General features: G+C 30.9%; 1 protein-coding gene across 2 annotated transcripts; it reads left to right on the plus strand.

The window, feature by feature from the left end:
• Nucleotides 1-868: 868 nt before the first annotated feature.
• On the plus strand, nt 869-2,092 carry LOC149944115 (uncharacterized). 2 transcript variants are annotated; one of them, XM_090174833.1, is made up of 2 exons: nt 869-1,241; nt 1,275-2,092. In XM_090174833.1, exons 1-2 carry the CDS (start codon nt 905-907, stop codon nt 1,991-1,993), a joined length of 1,056 nt encoding a protein of 351 aa, XP_090030959.1. In that variant the 5' UTR covers nt 869-904; the 3' UTR covers nt 1,994-2,092. The 2 variants fall into 2 exon arrangements, with proteins under 2 accessions (XP_090030959.1, XP_090030960.1); XM_090174834.1 differs by having other exon boundaries at nt 869-1,211.
• Nucleotides 2,093-15,589: the final 13,497 nt, after the last annotated feature.

Raw genomic sequence — 15,589 nt, forward strand, 5'->3', positions numbered from 1 at the left:
AAGATTTGTTCAAAAACCACAAGTTTAGTTACTTCTAGGCCCATTCCAGCATATGTTGCAGTCGCGTTAAAAAAAGTTAATTTTAAGTGAGATAATTAGCCATTTCGCGTCATACCTGAATTCTTTACGCGCTGAAGCTATATTCGCATTCCATTGAAAGCCTGCCTTCAATAAGAATAACGTATGACCAGGTGCGTAATAAATAAGAAAGACCCTAAATATTTGTTATGCCCAGAAGTTAAGAATAAGTGTGCCTGGAAATGAAAGGAACATTGTTTGCAGATGCAGGTCATGGCTAACAACGCCATGTCTTCCATCGGGACAGTCTTCTCATCTACTTCGAAGTTCACCGATTGCGGTGTCGTCACTGGATGGTGATAGTTGGGTAAAGCGTTGACCAGTATCGCTCCGGGTACCACCAAGTAGAAAGCGCAGAAGACAATGAACGCGCCGTTAGCCATGTCGAAGATAACAGTTTCACATCTAACGAAAGTCTCTCGGGAGGGTAGAATTGATTTGATAATCAATCTATTAAAGCGACCAGGTTTTTATAGCCATTTGCAGTAACTGAAACAATATTTATTTTTCTGTTTTTTTTTAAATTATTTTGTAAGTATCGTTGCATTTTTTTAACCATTAATGTATAATAATAGTTTAATAATTGACTTCACGTGTATTTAGTATTTCAATTTAGATAAAATTACGTCATACGTTTACGGTCATCAAAACAGAATATTTTAAAATATATTGGGATTAAAAATTATAATTTTTTGCAGGATATTAACAATAAAAATTAACATGAACTCTGCTAAAATTTGGTATAAAAGCCCGATTCAGTAACATATGTCTATCATTCTCTCGTTTACGATATTAATTAAGTGATAGTCGTTGGTTCAAACCAATAATGCAGTTTTCTATTTCTTCGGTAATTATTTGGGCTGTTCTCGGCGTGGCTTTGGTGATTCCTTCGGTGGTCGAGGTAGATGCTACTGAAACTGTGAAATGTCATCATTGCTCCGGCCATCCACCTCCAGCTACTCAGAAACCAACTGTAAAGCCTCCATCATGTCATCATTGCCCCGGCCATTCACCTCCCGTTACCCCGAAACCGACTGTCAAGCCTCCCGTTACCCCGAAACCGACTGTCAAGCCTCCCGTTACCCCGAAACCGACTGTCAAGCCTCCCGTTACCCCGAAACCGACTGTCAAGCCTCCCGTCACTCCGAAACCGACTGTAAAGCCTCCATCATGTCATCATTGCCCCGGCCATTCACCTCCCGTTACTCCGAAACCAACTGTAAAGCCTCCATTATGTCCGTGCTTGGCCGTTTGCGGCTATGACGCCTCGACTAAAGCTCCGAGTTCAACTGCGAAGCCTTGTCACTGTTGTCCTCACGTTTCCTCCGAAAATCCAACCGGTCAGCCAGCAACTCCCAATTTACCCAAGGACTTGCCGATAGTACCAGTTGAGGAAGCCAATAAACACCATTCTTTTGAGATTTCTTCCAATGCAAAGACTTCCGAATGTCACCACTGCCAAAATCATCACTCTTCTCGAGTTCATGGAGCGCCGAAGCCCACAGAGACCAACACGGATGATGTTAAGATTGCATCCTGTCAGCAGTGCCAGTCTCCTCCCGTGTCAAGTACTCCCACCAAAAAACCCACACCTACTCCAAAAGGAGTTCTGAAACCGGCGCCGCCACCCAAGCCTTGTCAATTCGAAGACTGCTGCGATCACCATAAAAGAAGCCGTTGCACCGCTCGGGTTCCTAGTGTCCCCAAGGCCTGCGTCGGATCCGGAGGGAAGAACTGTTGTCCGGCCGAGAATCAAGCCCATCCTGTCTACTTGGCTCACCAATCGTCTCGAAGCATGTTCTACCAATGCGACTGGGGAATGGCTCGTCTCTTCACTTGTCCAGCCGACACCGTCTTCAATCCTGATCTCAATGTCTGCGTCTTCAAAGACCAACTTGTCGTGGTCGTCATGTAAATTTAAATCCTTTTTTATATAAATATTTGTTCATTGTTCGCTTTTTAAAATTGAGTATTCAAAAAATAAAAATAAAGGAGGTTTTGGTGTTTTAAATTATATTTCATTTTTATTAAATTATTAAGTTCAATTATTATCAGCTAGGCTAATACTCAGTGCAATAACTTGATAACGTACCTGCTCCAAACATCTTAATGTTACTACAATCTTGATCTACATAATAAGAATGAATTTTATTTAGTGAAATCAAAATTGTTGTTTATTACCATCGTACTTTGGCTTTGCAATTCCGAACTAATCCATTTCTAATGCATTTGAGTTGGGCTTACCTTATGACAACTATTAGTCCATCGAGGTACTCAATACCATTTTAAAGCACTAGCGCTTTATTTTAATTTTAACACCCATTGAGAAGAACCTTCATTTCTCAATTTAGCCGACGTAGTTCTTTAAAAATTACTTGGTACAACTATAATATCTGTTGATTAACATTTTGTAGGTATACTCTTCCATATTTTTGTCATCTTTTCGATGGAATGAAAATAGTTAATTATTAGAATAGAGAGCGTAACTAGTCGTTTCAACCGTTTAATTTCATTAAAATTAAAGTTTTACTGTGTAATTTTAAGGTGTCTTTTATTGTCTTCTATTAAAATAGTTAATTTTTAATATTTCAACTTAGTTTTATTCAATCGGAAATATGATTATTATAATTTACAATTTAAATGTGACCCAATACACTGTACTCGAAATCAATAGTACCTGAGACAACTATAGACAATATCCGAATTTTCCCCTACCGTCTTTTATTAGCGTTCTATATTTCCGGTGGAGGCCGAAAAATCCATGTCTTTGGTAGGGCCAGTGGTTGAAGGTAACAGCTAGGAGCAACAAACACAGCACCCCACATAACTTCAAGGAGAACGCAACCCGTCAAAAGTCGGGCATTTTCTTGGGTACATTTTTCATTGGTTAGACGCTTTAGCACCTGCTGCCGTCGGAAGGGGAAAATTCGGAAATTGTCTTCCCCCTTTCCGTAAAACGGGCAGTGTAAAGGTTCGTACAATGAAATGTGTATACACAACACTGCGTTTGCGTGTTTAAAGGCTAGCTGCGTTCTTCTTGTGTTTGTTGCACTATGTATTTGTACCCCGCTGCTCCGCCTAAGCACTACAGAGGCCTACAAGACTACTCAGGCCTAGTTAACAGTGACTTCAGAGAAACTGCCGTAAAGGACACTAGAGCCACCACTTGCTTTGAGTAAGACGGCCTATCGCGTCCACAATTCGCAGCTTCAAAAGTAGAAGGGATATTTTACTAAAATTTTCCATTTATACCGGTTTCAATTTCCTAGCTACCTCTGTACGGCTATTTTTCAGACCAGTTAAGTGAGAAAGAATTAGGAGGTCGACCCAAAGAACCATTATAAAATCCACGTTACATTATTTATCACCCTGGCACCGAAGTCCATCCGCTCGTTCGACGATCCGCTTCTGGAAAGGAATTAGTCAATTGAAAATAGCCCGCAGCTTTTACCGGTTTCTTAGGCTTCGCGGTAACTGTCAAGGAAGATTTAGTAGTGGGCGGATTTAGCGATCAGATAGGTGATGGAAGGAGTGGACGCACGGTCGCCTGACCCCGAAGGTCGAGTGGAGGGTGTCGGGTGGGGTTGCGGGGTCATTCTTGACCCCGATTGGTAGCGACTGAAATGTACTTCCTTCCCTCCTTGCAAGCCCTCTTTTCATGGTGGATTAGTTCGCACCCAATTTCGATCGCGTTCATCCAGTTTCACCCTCATCCGAGTTCTGCTTTCTTTTGCACAGGCCAAAGGACGTATTTAAGATTACCAGGGTTCTTAGAGGTTCTTTTTTTAAATTATAGGAACTTAACACGGATAATATAAGATTTTATAGGTAAAAATCTCTTGAAAAAATAGGTTTTTATATTAACTTCTTCCCTATAAAAACCCTTGTAACAAAAGTCACATACTTTAAAACTTTTATTATTTTCTATCGCATTTAATATTTACTTAAAACGTGTTTTAAAATTAAAATAGGAAATTTTTTTCGTGTTTTGTTTTTTTTTGAAAAATCAGACTCCGTGCTAATCCCAGTCCTAGAGGTAATATATTATACATCATTATATTTTTAACTGATTATTATTATTATTAAAAGATTTTTTAAGATTTACTATTAGATTCGGTGTTAGTACATTTCCCATAAGCGTTTCAGTAGCTATCTAATTACAATTTTTAAAATAATATGGATTTATAGATTTATTTTTTTAGAAAAGGAACAATTTGAAAAAAACAAGGGATTTATAGGTAAAATTTTGAAAAAATAGGAACAATTTGAAAATATAGGAATTTAAAGGAATTATAAATAGACTCTGGGGGCTCTGGATGACTGAGAACACGCGAGTCAACTGATAATTTATTTACTAAAAGCATAAGTAACATAATAACTATAAGTACGTCTATTAGAAAAAATTATCACCGAACTGATTTTCAGATCTATTACGGAATTAACGTTTAGTTCTCAGCACTGAGCCCAATAGTGTCTAAATAAGGAGCAATATATTACTACCAAGGACGAAAACACGTACCAGTTGGATAGAGGGGTTTCCCCCCTAGCTCTTCGGTTTCCCCATTTATTTTAAACTTGCTGAGGCTAACGGTAATAGTAAGTGTAGGGAGCTGTTGGCTCGCGTGGCTTAACTGATTATTAGCTGACATTTCAATACGTGCTGAAACTTAAGGGGGAAGACTACTGTGGCCATTGTCTACTTTCGCGCTATTTCAAGCTGAACTCTTTTAATTTTGTATTTAAACTTATAAAATTAATATTTAAGTGTTGAACAGCCTCTTGTTTAGTGCCTAAAATAATATTTACAATTTTTAATTTAAAAGTAATTAAGTTATTACTTTTTAATTCGGACCCCCGGAGCTAAACCAGTTGAGCAAGCGCCCAAACTACCCTTTAGTTAGAACCTTTTATCTCGTTAAGTATTAATATTTGAATTATCAAAATTATTTTAAGCACTAGAGGAAGGTTCAGCCTAATAAGAAAAATATAATTCAATTATGTAATTGTTAAAACAGAAACGTTCAGCTTGAACGAAAATGGGGCTTTTACTGTATTCTTCCCCCTTAAGGGGGAAGAATACAGTAAAAGACTTCGAATATCCTGGTAAATTATAGGACCAATATTACAATAATGAATTTTTCTCTACTTGGGGAGAATTACTATACGGCTCCCTAAATATAATCCAATCAGAGCTGTATTTCGTTGGTTCCCTAAAGCTAGGCGCCCACTGGCTCTCCGTTTCGTATCCGTCCTGCCTTCCACAAGGCATTGTCTCCGTTACGAAGCAAAGGCTTGTGAAAGCTAGGACGGAGACGTTACGAAGAGCAGTGAGCGCCTGGCTTAAGACTGAGGTCTTCCAACGCGATTTAAGCGCGAGCCGGTGACGTTTTTAAGACCTTTGATTTGATCATATTAAATCTTTTATTTGTTCGCCAAATACAATTTTATATATAATTAGTTTTCCCAAACACCACGAAATATCCAATTAATTAATTTTATTGGAAAATTTTACTAATTATTTCGAGTTTGTCGTAAAAGGGAATACAGAGCTGTTTGATTATCCTGAGATTCCAGGTCAATTAATTTTTCTTCAAGTATTTACCTGAAAATAACACTACATATTAGTGCCTGAATAAGTGCAGCTAAAAAAGTTTTCTAGTTTTAAAATTTTCCGGAAAAAAGACATCAGTTTTTTTTCTTTAAAATTTTCCGTATTTTTCCGAAAAACAGAAAAAAAATGTTTTAATTCCATGATTAGCTTAAAATTATTTGAAAATTTAAATTTAGCGGCATTTTCGCCTCATTTTCTCGAATCCAAAAGTAAAACTAAACCTCTAGACTAGTCTAGAATAAAAACCATGAAAAAGTAATAAAAGTTGCAATTTTTTATTTTTCCGATTGGTGGAATGTTTAACGGGCTGGGGGGGGGGGGGGGGCTGGAGATAATTTCCGAATTTTCCCCTTCCGACCAATGAATACAGTACGCAAGAAAATGCACGACTTTTTACAGGTAATTATTATTATTATTTTGATTATCTAACACACTATGGAAAACTATCGCTACGCCCTCTTTGTTTCGCCATTGAAACCTAGATAGGTTGCGGCTAAAGAAGACACTATTAGTTTTTCCTCATCGTTATTCGTAAACTTGACTATGTTAATAATGATCCTTGCATTTTAATATAATTTTTGCATCGGTTGCTTATATTTTAATAAGTTTATTGAAGAAAAACGTTCTTATGACTTTTTAATTTGTCTGTAGCAGACGCTAGATCATAAGCTAACGCCGTTACGCCACCTAGACTGGTTTCGGTCGGGAATATAAATTATCTTCGTTATTCTTAAAGGCCTAGGTTTTCTTCTGCCAGTCACCCTTTAAATTTGCTTTCCTTCCAAACAAATACCCTAGTGGTAGGCCATCGTGTTCTGCTGTTGGCCTACCACCAGGGTATTTGTTTAACAGGAAAGTAAATTTAAAGGGTGATAGGCAGAAGAAAACCTAGGCCTTTAAGAGAGTATATTTTGCCTTGGAACTAAACTTTGATTGCATAATAAGTTCGGTGATAAACTTTGCTAATTGACATACTTATCGTTATTATTATGGTAGGGGCAATTTTAAATTAGAACTTTGTGTTCTGTGAAAAAAGAAATCTAACAAGGAGACTACCCGAGGTGGTTATCGCCGATTTTTTTGAAACTCGGGGGTTAGGTAGACCTTATGGTAGTATGAAAATTGCCAAAGGGAAAAGTTGCAATGGGCTTTAGTTTTCCTATGGCAACCCAAAATGTTTTTGACCTCTCCATTTGAAAAAGCATGGGATTTTCTCGGATACCCAAATTTTGTTAAAATTTAAACAAAATTGATCAATTTTACCCAAAATCATTGATCAATTTTAACCAAAATAGGTCAAATTCATCTTTTTGGGTATGTTTTGAAAATTTAATATTTTCAAATTTTTTAAGTAAGTAAGTACCCTGTGAAACCGAGAAAATCCCATGCTTTTTTAAATGGAGATGTTTTTGTTTTGAGAGATCAAAAACATTTTGGGTTGCCATGGGAAAACTAAAGCCCATTGCAACTTTTCCCTTTGGCAATTTCCATACTACCAAAAGGTCTACCTAACCCCCGAGCTTCAACAAAATCGGTGTAAGTAAGAAAATCAAATTGTCATGTTTAGGTAAGAACAAGTCCCCCGAATCGAGTGTTATTACGATATGATAGATTTTCTGGGAGATAAAACGTTTTACTTCCGAATTCCCCTCCCCACTGTGTTTTTCGCGGAAGCCTTACATATTGAAAAAGAGAAGTGGACGACGGTCAAGCGCTAATGACCTGAGTCCGAGCGCAATCTCCCCCTCTAGCTTCCCCAAATCTCAAACTATCTGTGCCATTAGATAAATTTCCCCACAGACCGATGCTTTCTAGGATTGCTGCATTTACCCTAATGAATGAAACCCAGCAAAGAGCTCACGGCTTGATTTCATCCAGGGGTTCGGGAAGATAGGAGTGTACGTGGGCGTTTGCGTCGTATTTCGGGCAATCAAAATGTATTTTTTTGCGTTTGAATAAATATAAAATGTAAAAAATATAATTATTAATATTTATAAATTTAGATCATTATCAATTCTTTACTTTAATAATGTACTTAATAATTTATTATGTAATTAATAATTTATTATGTAATTAATAATTTATTATGTAATTGATAATTTATTATGTAATTAATAATTTATTATGTAATTAATAATTTATTGTGTAATTGATAATTTATTATGTAATTAATAATTTATTATGTAATTAATAATTTATTGTGTAATTAATAATTTATTTATTATGTAATTAATAATTTATTATGTAATTGATAATTTATTATGTAATTAATAATTTATTATGTAATTAATAATTTATTGTGTAATTGATAATTTATTATGTAATTAATAATTTATTATGTAATTAATAATTTATTGTGTAATTGATAATTTATTATGTAATTAATAATTTACTATGTAATTAATAATTTATTATGTAATTAATAATTTATTGTGTAATTGATAATTTATTATGTAATTAATAATTTATTATGTAATTAATAATTTATTATATAATTAATAATTTATTGTGTAATTGATAATTTATTATGTAATTAATAATTTATTATGTAATTAATAATTTATTGTGTAATTAATAATTTATTATGTAATTAATAATTTATTATGTAATTGATAATTTATTATGTAATTAATAATTTATTATGTAATTAATAATTTATTGTGTAATTGATAATTTATTATGTAATTAATAATTTATTATGTAATTAATAATTTATTGTGTAATTAATAATTTATTTATTATGTAATTAATAATTTATTATGTAATTGATAATTTATTATGTAATTAATAATTTATTGTGTAATTAATAATTTATTGTGTAATTAATAATTTATTGTGTAATTAATAATTTATTATGTAATTAATAATTTATTATATAATTAATAATTTATTGTGTAATTGATAATTTATTATGTAATTAATAATTTATTATGTAATTAATAATTTATTATGTAATTAATAATTTATTGTGTAATTGATAATTTATTATGTAATTAATAATTTATTATGTAATTAATAATTTATTATGTAATTAATAATTTATTGTGTAATTGATAATTTATTATGTAATTAATAATTTATTATGTAATTAATAATTTATTATATAATTAATAATTTATTATGTAATTGATAATTTATTATGTAATTAATAATTTATTATGTAATTAATAATTTATTATGTAATTAATAATTTATTATGTAATTGATAATTTATTATGTAATTAATAATTTATTATGTAATTAATAATTTATTATGTAATTAATAATTTATTATGTAATTGATAATTTATTATGTAATTAATAATTTATTGTGTAATTAATGATTTATTTATTATGTAATTAATAATTTATTATGTAATTGATAATTTATTATGTAATTAATAATTTATTATGTAATTAATAATTTATTGTGTAATTGATAATTTATTATGTAATTAATAATTTATTGTGTAATTGATAATTTATTATGTAATTAATAATTTATTATGTAATTAATAATTTATTGTGTAATTAATAATTTATTGTGTAATTAATAATTTATTATGTAATTAATAATTTATTATGTAATTAATAATTTATTATATAATTAATAATTTATTGTGTAATTGATAATTTATTATGTAATTAATAATTTATTATGTAATTAATAATTTATTATGTAATTAATAATTTATTATGTAATTGATAATTTATTATGTAATTAATAATTTATTGTGTAATTAATAATTTATTTATTATGTAATTAATAATTTATTATGTAATTGATAATTTATTATGTAATTAATAATTTATTATGTAATTAATAATTTATTGTGTAATTGATAATTTATTATGTAATTAATAATTTATTATGTAATTAATAATTTATTATGTAATTAATAATTTATTGTGTAATTGATAATTTATTATGTAATTAATAATTTATTATGTAATTAATAATTTATTATGTAATTCATAATTTATTATGTAATTAATAATTTATTATGTAATTAATAATTTATTATGTAATTGATAATTTATTATGTAATTAATAATTTATTATTTAAATAATAATTTATTGTGTAATTAATAATTTATTGTGTAATTAATAATTTATTTATTATGTAATTAATAATTTATTTATTACGTAATTAATAATTTATTGTGTAATTAATAATTTATTACGTAATTAATAATTTATTGTGTAATTAATAATTTATTATGTAATTATTAATTTATTGTGTAATTAATAATTTATTATGTAATTAATAATTTATTGTGTAATTAATAATTTATTATGTAATTAATAATTTATTGTGTAATTGATAATTTATTATGTAATTAATAATTTATTATGTAATTAATAATTTATTATGTAATTCATAATTTATTATGTAATTAATAATTTATTATGTAATTAATAATTTATTATGTAATTGATAATTTATTATGTAATTAATAATTTATTATTTAAATAATAATTTATTGTGTAATTAATAATTTATTGTGTAATTAATAATTTATTTATTATGTAATTAATAATTTATTTATTACGTAATTAATAATTTATTGTGTAATTAATAATTTATTACGTAATTAATAATTTATTGTGTAATTAATAATTTATTATGTAATTATTAATTTATTGTGTAATTAATAATTTATTATGTAATTAGTAATTTATTGTGTAATTAATAATTTATTATGCCATTAATAATTTATTATGTAATTAATAATTTAATACGTAAATATGTAATTAATAATTTATTACGTAAATATGTAATTAATAATTTATTACGTAAATATGTAATTAATGCTTTATTATGTAATTACTTATTACAGATATCTGAAGAAAAGCAGTTAGTCCTATCAGGTTTTTTTTATAATCTCCTCATCCAGAATTCTGATCTCAAATTGTATCTGATTCATTATCCAAAATAACCGATCTGATATGATCTGCTGTATTTAACATAACCCGATTCAGCTAGCTGAACCGTTATCTGATTTATACGTTTATAATATTACTTTTGGAGCATGTGAGGGATTCGGAGCGACGCTAAATATCGTCATTCTCCCAAATTGTACATAAATACATAGGTCCTACATTTTACTAGGATCGATATACGAAGTCAATAAAATATTAATTAATAATTCGAGAAATTTCAATTTAATCAAACCGCTTTATTATTATTTTATTCCAAAAGTTATTTTGAAAAATTTGCGAATTTACACGTTTTAATCGAGAGATATTTTAAATCTATAGACTTAGGAAATATAGCGCCATCTGCCTTAATGTCCGTCAACTAAATATGTGAAGAAATAGCAGACGACTTTTGAATTTCTAGGTTATTCGGTTGAACTTTTAGTTGCTGCGCAGAGATAATTTTTAATGAGCAGACAGCTTTGATATATTCAATTTAGGACTCGGTCGGTAGGCGGCGATACTTGTGACCAAAATTTAAACTACACACGAAGCCTATACTTTACGCGTTGCCTACGTCATTATCAAAGCCCGTGCAGACTCCCATTATCATCATTTATTTGGCAATCTAAGTTGCCGTAATCTCTCACAACGAGCGCTAATCCAGCTTTGCCAATCGTACTATAATTATAATACATTTCGATAATATTACCTTTCGATTTTCTCCGTACTATAATTTCAATCACGTACTATATAGTACGCTTTTTGCGATAATTTTACTATATGTCCGATATTTGTGCGATAATTTTACTATATTACCGATATTTGTACGATAATTTTACTATATTTCCGATATTTGTACGATAATTTTACTATATTTCCGATATTTGTGCGATAATTTTACTATATTTCCGATATTTGTGCGATAATTTTACTACATTTCCGATATTTGTGCGATAATTTTACTATATTTCCGATATTTGTGCGATAATTTTACTATATTTCCGATATTTGTGCGATAATTTTACTATATTTCCGATATTTGTGCGATAATTTTACTATATTTCCGATATTTGTGCGATAATTTTACTATATTTCCGATATTTGTACGATAATTTTACTATATTTCCGATATTTGTGCGATAAGTTTATATATTTCCGATATTTGTGCGATAATTTTATTATATTTCCGATATTTGTGCGATAATTTTACCATATTTCCGATGTTTGTGCGATAATTTTACTATATTTCCGATGTTTGTGCGATAATTTTACTATATTTCCGATGTTTGTGCGATAATTTTACTATATTTCCGATGTTTGTGTGATAATTTTACTATATTTCCGATGTTTGTGCGATAATTTTACTATATTTCCGATGTTTGTGCGATAATTTTACTATATTTCCGATATTTGTGCGATAATTTTATTATATTTCCGATGTTTGTGCGATAATTTTACTATATTTCCGATGTTTGTGCGATAATTTTACTATATTTCCGATATTTGTGCGATAATTAAAGAAATATATGTTCCTTGCTGTTAACTGAAGTACGTAGTTTCCCGTCTGTTATTTATTACTCGTAGTAGGCTAAGAATGCAAATATTATAATCCTTGGAGTGTTTGGTTTGTACCTGCTTAGACTTACAAATACGGCCAACTAATCAAGCCTGCTGTAGAATCGAAATAGGCCGTGGAAATTGCAAAATAAATATGTGAATCACAGCCAACTATGATCAAGTGCTACTACACAGTCTACACTATAGCGAGTAATGAAAGTTGCCCGTAGTTGTGTATTATAATTTTTGAGAAAATTCGATATTATAAAGTTTTGGGACCTGGCAACACTGCGCTAATCGTTGAACTGCTTTTTTTCCCATAGAGATAGAAAATAAGTAGACAACCAGGGGGGAAAGAGAGCTTCTTTTTGTTATGGAAATTTCATCCCCCCCCGTGGCATGCGTTATAGGGAAGAAGGACGTAGCGTCACCACACCGTTCTGAAGGAACTAGAAATAGACTTCAGCTTTTGAAAATAAAACCTTTTTAGGCTTTAAGGAAGTTTCTGTAACTTGTACTAGGCTTTATTATCATAAATAAAGTTAAATTTTTTAAAGTTTGAAATATTACTTTTTTTACATACAATTTTGAATGAATTATAATAATTTAATTATAGTAATTATTTAAATTTAATAAATCTGAAAATGGTTGAAGCTTGTGAAGTTCCAAATTGGATTTTCCCTTTAGATTCGACAAAACCGGGAAAAAGTATACAATTTTAAGTGTTTAATAATATTAGCGATATCGGTATATACAAAAACCACTTTATAGCGGACTTACTTATAGCACCTGCTGTTGCACGGAAACATTAAAACTCCCAAAAACGTCTTCGGATGTCCAAGGCGAAACGTTCTAATAATAATAATAATCAGCTAGGCTAATACCCAAAGCACCACCTTAGGCCTAAGTCATCGAGCGACTTTTAAAGCCTTTTAATTCAGGTGGCCGGGTTACAATGAGTTAGAAGTGTCATCCTCAGATAAAGAATATACAGAAGAAAATAGTTACCCTAATAATTAATATTCCGTGATTAATGTTATTTAAAATTTGTAGTCAGTATGGATGGATTTGGAATCTACTGCAATGAACGAGAATGAAGAAGTGCTTGAAGATACAATGAATGAAGAGCGTTTTCAGTGATAATTCACTGGAAACAACCAAAACCAAACACAATCATGTACGTAGTTCAAATTTAAGTACCCAGTGAGGTTCATTTAGTAATGTCACTTTTATAAATTTCAGCCATATTTCATTTACTGGTTTAAAAGGAAACCCAACTGTTGTACAAGTTTGGATATGTATAAGTTGATGATATTAATTCAAATTTATTCATTATAAATTGTCTGAAATAGTGTTGTTTTATTTTCTGGAAAAATAAAATGCGGAAACATTTCCAAAAAATGCTCCGGAAAATTTACCGCAAATCGGAAAAATAAAAAATTGAAACATAAATTGTATTTTAAGGGTTTTTAATGTGTTTAACTTTTTATCGTAATAAAATGTCTTATATCAATAAACATACTACAAAACATTAATAGTGTTACATTTTCAATCAGTTTAAACTAGTCTAGAGTTCTAGTTTTACTTTCAGATTCGAAAAATTAGGCGAAAATGCCACTTTATTTAAATTTGCAAACAATATTAGATTAATCATGGAATGAAAACTTTTTTTATTTTTTTTCGGAAAAATACGGAAAATTTTCAGACTTATAACACTAGTCTCCAACATCAATGCACTCGGTTGCATTGAAAAAGGCTCTGGAAACCGAGAGAAACAAAGTTAGATTGCTCTGAAAACAACTTCATGTAACTATAAGCAAACGCAGAATAGCAATAATTTAAAGCTTTCATCTCTAAAAACTTATCTTCACGAAATGAGAAAACGAAAGCTTTTATTGGATATAGACGAAACTTTTGGTTCAACTTCAATAGAACTGTTTAAAGTTTTACACCAAACTGGATTGAAAAATAAAAAAACAGCAATTTAGCCTCAGTTACTAAGAAGCTTTGCCATGACAGTTCAGTTTTATTCTCCGAAAGCATACGATTTCTTGAGAAAGTACACCTTTGTTTACCACATCCCAACCTTCTACGAGAAAGGATAAACAAAATTACAGCTGAAAGCTTTCACTACATTAAAAATGAGAGGGACAAATCAGATCATCATCTTTTAATAGCATTATCTATTGATGAAACGTCAACCAAGCAGTAGCGGCGCCAGCAACAGCCCGGGGTAGGCCTGGGCCTACTTGAAATTTTGGTAGGGGCCTCCAAAAGTCGTCTTAAGGGGCCTCCAAAATTTAATATATGCGCCTCCATATTATTTAATATCAGAAAATTCTGTAATTTGTAATAAATTATTTATTTATTTTTTAATTTTTCAATATTCAATGCGAGTGATTCGCTTAACGACACTGCTTTTTATATTCCTTCCAAAGGTACGAGTATTTTTAACAGTAGTTTATTTTTTAGTTCTAATTTTTTCGTCGCGTACCCATTTTACCCAAAAATTGCACCACTTGTTTAAAAAAAATTAAATAATCTCCGTGGACATATTTGAAAAAATTGTGGTGGGTGGGCCTCCATAATTTTGAGGGGGGGGGGGCTCCAAATGGTTGGCCTACCTCCCCAAAAATCCTGGCGCTGCTACTTCAACCAAGAAACATACTGAATGGACAGGATTCGTAAAATCAAGACACTGACCAAATTGCAACATCAGCGATTGTATTTACGGCTGTGGCTATCGACAGCCAATGGAAAGTCCTCATAGGATACTTGTAAATATAAGATTAAGACAAATCAGCCGATACACCAACGATAGTCGAAAGAAAAGAGCAGTTCGAAGAAAACTTACCACAGTAATCCTTTTCCAAGGACATTTTTGTATGCAATGCCAGTCTTTCACACTATTTGGAACTTAATATATCAAAATTTAAACTAATTTATTAAAGATAAACATCAGAAATATATTATTACGATTGATAGTTGTATTTAATCTTGAAAATTAGAGGTAAATTTACCTTTTTTCTCTCGAAATATGTTTACATTCTGCAATGACGTCGTAGAGCCCAGCTGGTTAACATAAAGGGAGTTTAGTTTCTTAGATGGCCGTTTGTGGCGCCACGTATTTTATTCCCTATAACGCATAGCTCAAGAAGGGGGATAGCACCGCGGAACAAAGCCTTAAATGACATGCAAGCTAGGAGCAGCAAACACAGCACCCCACACAAGGAGAACGCAACCCGTCAAAAGTTGTGCGTTTTATTGTGTACATATTTTATTGGTTAGAGGCATTAGCGCCTGCTACCGTCGGATGGGGAAAATTCGGAAATTGTCTCCCCCCGCCCGTAAAACGTTCAGCGTAAAGGCTCGTCCAATGAAATTTGTACACAACACTGTGTTAGCATGTTTAAAGGCTAGCTGCGTTCTCCTTGTGTTTG

The sequence above is a fragment of the Leiobunum rupestre genome, chromosome 5 (genome assembly GCF_980474605.1).
Source record: "Leiobunum rupestre chromosome 5, qqLeiRupe1.1.hap1, whole genome shotgun sequence".
Lineage (NCBI taxonomy): Eukaryota > Metazoa > Arthropoda > Arachnida > Opiliones > Sclerosomatidae > Leiobunum > Leiobunum rupestre.

What these genes read in the sequence shown, in the direction of transcription:
- LOC149944115 (XM_090174833.1), top strand. Translation starts at nt 905, where the DNA reads ATGCAGTTTTCTATTTCTTCGGTAATTATTTGGGCTGTTCTCGGCGTG. An exon ending in TCCGAAACCGACTGTAAAGC is followed by an intron (nt 1,242 to 1,274) that starts CTCCATCATGTC and finishes CCGGCCATTCAC; the next exon opens with CTCCCGTTACTCCGAAACCA.